This window comes from Mastacembelus armatus, chromosome 19 (assembly GCF_900324485.2).
Source record: "Mastacembelus armatus chromosome 19, fMasArm1.2, whole genome shotgun sequence".
In the NCBI taxonomy this organism is placed as follows: Eukaryota; Metazoa; Chordata; class Actinopteri; order Synbranchiformes; family Mastacembelidae; genus Mastacembelus; species Mastacembelus armatus.
The window spans coordinates 11310684-11317715 of NC_046651.1; the positions used below are offsets into that span (position 1 = coordinate 11310684).

The 7032-nt window shown below is 39.8% G+C and overlaps 1 protein-coding gene across 1 annotated transcript; it reads right to left on the reverse strand.

Moving 5' to 3' along the window:
- Nucleotides 1-1309: 1309 nt before the first annotated feature.
- On the reverse strand, nt 1310-6311 carry LOC113135450 (glycylpeptide N-tetradecanoyltransferase 2-like). The gene is made up of 12 exons (XM_026315508.1): nt 6224-6311; nt 6021-6129; nt 5790-5934; nt 4649-4767; nt 4397-4488; nt 3790-3906; nt 3478-3648; nt 2852-2960; nt 2539-2709; nt 2222-2389; nt 1862-1999; nt 1310-1485 (listed from the first exon to the last, which is right to left on the reverse strand). The coding sequence occupies exons 1-12, from the start codon at nt 6238-6240 to the stop codon at nt 1462-1464; spliced, it is 1380 nt and encodes a 459-aa protein (XP_026171293.1). The 5' UTR covers nt 6241-6311; the 3' UTR covers nt 1310-1461.
- Nucleotides 6312-7032: the final 721 nt, after the last annotated feature.

The following is a 7032-nucleotide window of genomic DNA, read 5'->3' on the forward strand; positions in this document are numbered from 1 at the left end:
CCAGTCATTTCAAACTTAAAATGCCTTCTCGCTTCTGATTGGCTCAAACTCAACGCGGTGCTGCGTTCACGTGCTTCAGTAAACGCCCCCACAGCTGCTTGTTTAGTATAATATATGGCTAGTAAGTATTTTGTAGAAAGGGAGTAAGCAAGATCACTGAAGATACAGCTATTTTATTACGCTATTTGGATATTTTTACTTTACTATTTATTACTATTTGGCCGGTTTACCCGACTAGGGGCCTCCTTCGGCACCTTTTACGTAAATGTCTGGCTACAATTAGCCTGACATTTACGTAATTCTTAAACAAACTGAAATTACTGCTTTCTTTATATTATATTTTTTAATTCTTGACCAAATGTAAAAGCTCGACTATTATTTATAGCCGCGCACTTACTGCTGTGAAATTTCTCTTTTGAAACTTGCAAATTCTATATTTTCTGCAGGCCATTAAGGTCCCATAGAGCACATTATTTTTATGTCTGTCACTGTGCAGCACGCATACAGAAACACCCCCTTGATTTATGTTAGTTTTTTTTACACATCAACTATAAATGCAAAGCAGGTGATGTCTGCTTCTGTAGTGCTTCTGTTGTTGTTCACCATATAAAGGCTCAGGTTAATGTTGCAGCGCCCCCTGGTGTTATTATCAGACAATCAAGGCTATTTAGACGCCTGAATTTCCTTTCAAGGATTAATAAAATGTATTCTCTCTCATCTCAGGCTATGTACCCCGTGGTTTTATAGTATGCTGTCCAATTAAGTAATAATCTGCATGATGTACAAAGAGTAAATTACTGTATAGCCTATCCCTTTGTCTCTACTGTGGGTTTGTTTATTGAATTGAATTGTTGGAAAAGGGTTAAACCCACAGAAACCTGCTTTCTGATTTGTCATAAAAATACATCTTGTATCAATATCATGTCTAGATGTGATTTAAGTTGACTGTATTTACACCTTGCATTATGTATCTGTGGCAAGTTCTTATTGCCTATGTCAAAAACCCTACGTTGCAATTGGGCATATATGTGAGTGTGTGTGTGTGTAATGATTAATGAGCCTGCCCACTAATCAAATTCGTGTCTTGGTGTCATGTCACGAGAAGTTATGTGAATTGCCTGTTGAAATACCCAGAGAACAATGCACACACACACACACACACACACACACACACGCACGCACGCACGCGCGCGCACACACACACACACACGCTTGAATTTGTTTACTCAATTTTCCATCTTGTCAAAAACAATCTTTTGCTGTCACAGAAATGCTGAATCCAGTGAACAACTGACACCCAGATGATGAATGTATTTACAAATGGAAGATTTATCTTTATTTCTTTCATTGATTTTGTTTGTTTGTGTTTCGCAGTTTGTCAATTTCTATTGTAAAAATTGCATTTTGATGTCCACTGTCCTGCCAGTCAGTTTGGTCCTTTTCATCTTCACCAGTATGAGGTTAGTCAGGAAACACCAAGCCCACCTGCAAAACATACACCAATTACTGTCAGTTAGTGATGATTGATGCCTGTCAAACACATCAATCATTCCCACAGAATTTGAACATTTAGAGGTTGAAAACTTACTAGGTATTTCCATATATATATTTTAGATTTTTGATCACAGAAAACAGTTTAAATGATTCAATATACATATTAGTTTTAATGCACAGGATACCATAATAGTGGAATCACAAACTTTCATCATATGGTTTGAATCAAAGAGCTTCAGTCCACTTTATAGACTGAATTCATAAAACACACATCTCTCAGCTAAGAAATAGTGTGGAGGAATTTGGCCTTTGAATACGCGGCATGACTGTGATGTGCCTTGATAGGTGGTATAGCAGTAATCACTACCTTGTCTGGGCTCATATTAGGACACATCCAGTTGTACAGGTAGTAATGAAGGCTCCTGTCACTGATGCTGAACTTGAGCTTCTCCAGGAATCCCTTGTTCTCCATCACATCGAGTGCATAGAAGATGTCAAAATTTTTCTGTCAGTGAGGGAAAAGAGCATTTATTCTGAGATCAGAATATTCTTTCCAGTGGATTTAGCTATGTATTACAGTGTTGAGAAGGTTAATTAGCAATTTACAATTGATTATTAGTCTGTCGATGATATGATGCATGTTGAATGCATGCATTTACTCCATCCATCCTGTCACACTCCTTGTGTAATTGCTTAATTAATGGGATTTTTATTGTGACACACTTACAGATTTAGCCAGGACCAGTGTGTCCTCCATCAGGTCGACTGCGTCCGTGGCAGTAGAGGCAACGTAAAAGAGATGAGCTGCTCTCAGGCCAGTGTGAACTGGGTGATTCAGCACCCTGGAGGAGACGCTATAGAAACTCACCACATCTGTCAGTGTCCCACCATTCCCCTGTGTGTAGAGACAGGAGGTGAGCCAGTTCTAAACTATTGTACTATTACATGGGTTTAATTTTATTTACAAAATGATAAGGAGAGTTGTTCTCTTTCCACAAAAAGTATAACTACAGATACTGTAATTGCTCAATTTTAAAGTCAGACCTCCACCACATAGGTGTCAATCAGATTCTCTTGTGGTAACAGCCAGTGCTGTGCTTCCTGCAGTGACAGGATGGGGCTGAGGTGAAACCTGCAGAGGTTTGTTTGGAGTAATGAGTGTACTCCTTCAATATCTTCTTTGCGCATAGGGCGCAGACCAGGCGTCTTTGTCACCTTGAAAAAAGAGCATAAAAGGGAAAGAAGAAGAATATGAATCTTTGTGATATTTCGTGTCTGTTTTTTTGCCAATCCAACATTTTGGTTATTTGTAGTGGTACCAATAGGTTGTTGACTCTAGGTGGCAGCACAAACTAACCTCAGGGAGATGGTTGAATTTGCGAGCTCTCTGCAGGTTCATGGTCTGTCTCAGACCAGGGTAGTTGACCTCTATCAGCTTTCGGGGATTCAGAGCACGGTGCCAGTATCTAAAAGAAATAGTTGGTTTATTTGGCAGGGAGAGCAAAGATAGACATTGCTTTATAAAAAACAATACTAGATATATACATGTATATCTAAGTGACGATGCCATATTGTAAGTTATGTACACTGCCAATATAGGCTTCATGTTGAATAATTAAGGAAACAAAGAGTGACACCCATGCATTCAAAACTGAAGCATTTCTTTAGAGCGTTAAGTATTCAGGAGTAAATAAGCAATGAACAAAGTTAAAGACAGGAAAAAAACATGGATTTCAAATGTTACTAAAAAGGGCTTCACCTATTCCCCAATGCACCCTGCTGTTTGCAACAAGTTCAAAGCAAAGATGAAAAACAGAAACCTGAAACGTAAAATAACCAAAATTGCTGTAGTTTTTGCTATATTTTGTGTTCAAGTCAAAACTGATCACTCATAACAAGATGATTTTTGATAAAATAGTTTTTCAGGGGCTTTAAATTTGCCTTTAAATTATATGTCAATCAACCCTGTGCAGCACCTATTACCTGCAGGAGCTCAGTGGTGTGGGCAGCACTATGCCAGCTGTGTAGACAGCCTGGTAGAAGTCCTGCTGGTTGACCCTCCTGGTGAGCTCTCGGATCAGAACCGGAGTCATGCGTTTGAGACGCAGCTTCTTATGCACACACAAGAATTTGACCTGCACCATCTGCTTCTGCCTGCAGAAGACATTTTTAACATTTGCTTTGAGACATTTGCAGGAAAATTGCTGCAGTTTAGCTGGCATCGCTTTTGAATACTAATTTTAAATTTCAAATAAACATGTGTTTAATATATTTATATATTTCTCATCGACTCACATCTCGTATACTCGGACATCTGCAGGAACAGCAGCAATGAAGCCAACTAACTTCTTATTGGTGTCTACTCGTACTCCACAGTGCCACTGAGGCAGCCAGTTAGGGGGTTGTAAAGCCCTAAGGAGCCAAACAATTACACTTTCTGCAGTTTGACTTTGTGAATGAAATGCAGGCATAGCTCAATAAAAACTGATTAAGTGCACTTACCAATATAAAGACCCTCAGGGTCAAAAACCTGTGCCAGTTTCTCAAATGTTAATTATTAGTTTCAAAGCAAATGTGGTTATGTTAGCCGTAAGTGTCCCTTAAGAGATCACAGAGAAATATGGTGTAAATAAAGACATTAGAGTAGAAAGCTTGAACTGATATGATATATAAGTGAAAAATGATATAGTTAAAGCCCTACTGTGTATCTAAGAGAAGAAATACACTTGACATTGTACTGACCAGTGGCCAGTTGTGAATGTGTTAACATGCACAATCTTTAAACAGAGCTGTGCTGAATCAGAGCATTTCTGTCAATCTCTACTAAAAAAATACTAAAATTAATTTAAAAAAAGATAATCTTGGGAGGAAAAGTGACTAAATGCGTCGGCTTGGAGCTTACCATTGCAGATACTCTGGAGAGAAGTTAAATCTGATAGTGTTGTCATCTTCTTCCATGTAGTTCTGATTTAGCAGAGTGCATAACTCTATCAGCTGAAATGACAGGAAAGCAGTGAACTTGAAAGTAGGAGTCAAATTTTCCTCAACACACAACTGGAATATTTTTTTCTGAGAAACTAGAATTAGCACATACATGTAATGTTATTTCTAATGATCTTCATACAGGAACTTACAGGAATAGTAAGTAACTTACCACTGTGGGACTGCTCAGGTCGAGAGTGTCCCAGGAAAAGCCTTCGGGTAGAGGGTAAGGTTTCTTACAGACAGCGGCTTCCCTCTCTACTACTGGGCCATGAGTCGTAATACTGTCACCTGAGGACACAAGTGAAAAGAAAAATGTTTTTTGCAATAAAATGAAGTATGCGTAACTTTTCCCCAATGTTTTAATGATAGTGAATGATAAATGAACTTCGGGTAATGACTTTTTCAAATACAGACTATAATGTTTTTGTAATGACAGTGCAGGATTAGATAGCTGCTCCTTTCCTTTCTGTCATTTTGTATAAAATCATATCTTGAAGGTGAAATAAATACAATTATGTCTGTTTTGAAACCACAAAGGCAGGAAGTGGTCACTTCAAAAGCACAGGCCCTGCAGGGCAGTGTTTAAATGAGGAGGTCCCTTACTGTTTTCGGTTTGTTCGATAACAACACATAGTGTACACTTGGTTGCCATATCTGTGTACAAACTAAGGTCAGTAGTCACCTTTCTGCCTACAGTTGATAATTTCAGGTTTCAAAATGTTCACAAGAGGCTTTAGTATTTCTGCGCAGTAAATATCACATTTCGATAATAATTCATATTCTAGCGAATATTCTCATTAAAGTTCTGTCCGAGGTTCAAGATGACAGAAACAATACCACTGTGAGTCTACTCCATATAGCACCTTAAAAATTCAGTAAATCCATCCATCCACCCATTTTCTATATCCCCTTATCCCTAACCAGGGTCCCAGGGATCTGCTGGAGCCTATCCCAGCCCTCTTTGGGTGAAAGGCAGGGGTCCACCCTGGACAGGTCACCAGTCCATCACAGGGCCATCACAGGGCCACATAGACACAAACAACTCACACACTCACACTCACTCCTATGGGCAATTTAGAGTCACCAATCAACCTGACAAACATGTTTTTGGACTGTGGGAGGGAACCAGAGTACCTGGAGTACTCATGCAAACTCCACACAGAAAGGCCGGGTTGCAAACCCAGGACCTTCTTGCTGTGAGGCAACAGTGCTAACCACTAATCCACCATGCCGCGCTGCAAGTTTCAACCAGTGCTTTTGCTTTTAGAGTAGTAAAGTAAATAATTTCTGGGAGGGGAATCACTTCTTACCAAATTTGACTACAGGCTGTGTGTCCCAGAATCGGTATGTGTGTTGCTTGGCCTCCTGCAGGGTTTTGGGCAGACTTTGCCCAAGTGAGAAAAGGTGGAGGGCTCGCTGTATCTCCTGCTGCTTTTTTTCTGGCAGAGAGTCCAGCTAAGACATAGAACAGCAGAGAAAGTACAGGTTAAAAATGCCTGAGATAAACCTAAGGTGTACAAATATCACTAAAATACACAAACCATAGCAAATGGGTCTCTGGGTCCCCCTGGCCTCCAGGCATCTTCCTTCCTTTGCTTCTTTTTTCTGTTTTTTAATCTGCCACTTGCAGCCTCTGTTAGCTTCTTGTCACTGAAAGAAGATATTCCAATGTATTCATTGCTGTACAGTGTATACATCGTATTCAGACATGCAGTAAATGAGCAGACAGTACTGGCATACTTACGAGTTTGAATCAGTCATTCTAAAGAAGTGTGAGTTCTTGAAGCAGACGGTGAAATGGGGTGTTTTCAAGCACGTTTGTGGTTTTTCAGCTCTTATCTCGGCAAGCAGTGAGGGGAGGGGAGTGACTGCCTCAGTTACCCAACCCAACTCCCACCCAGCTGACAGATAACTGAGAACAATACTAATAATTAAATATAACTTCTCACCGTCATCCTGTGTCAGACAGCCGCTGGATAGAGCCCTGCAGGAGACTAAAGCTTATAGCAGTTTATCCAGGGAGCAGACTTAATTGGCTGAGGTTGTTTAATTGCACAGTTGCCATATACAGTATTCTTCCATTTGAAATTCAGCACTTTTTCTAGAGCTTATCGCTAGGGGACTTGATAATTATTATCCATGTTCAGTATAATGTATAGTATGTCAGCATGTTTTCTTCTTGTTCATTGTCTGCCAGCTAATGCAATCACCACCACTTACATTCATACAAGTTAGCTAATCTTCTCTCAGCTTCTCCCTGCTGATCCTTCAAACCACTGTTGCTATTAATAATTGTCCTACGTTCTCCTCTGTATTCCCCAGGGTTTACTGCAGTCCCTGTGGAATGCTACTTGGATTCGTCTGGGGAGCATCATCATTAGCACTGAGCCTTTTTGCACCTAATGTCATGTGCAACCATTTGTGCTATAAATGGCCTGATCTCCTTCAAGTGTTTTTCACTGAAATACACAAGTAGAAATTGAATTTTTTTTTTTCATTTTAAAAGTTTAGTGTGCAGCAATTTGTGCCTCTATATGCCACAAGAAGGATGTG

What these genes read in the sequence shown, in the direction of transcription:
- LOC113135450 (XM_026315508.1), bottom strand. An exon ending in ACAGCCTGTAGTCAAATTTG is followed by an intron (nt 4,768 to 5,789) that starts GTAAGAAGTGAT and finishes TTGTGTCCTCAG; the next exon opens with GTGACAGTATTACGACTCAT. An exon ending in GATGTCCGAGTATACGAGAT is followed by an intron (nt 3,649 to 3,789) that starts GTGAGTCGATGA and finishes TGTCTTCTGCAG; the next exon opens with GCAGAAGCAGATGGTGCAGG.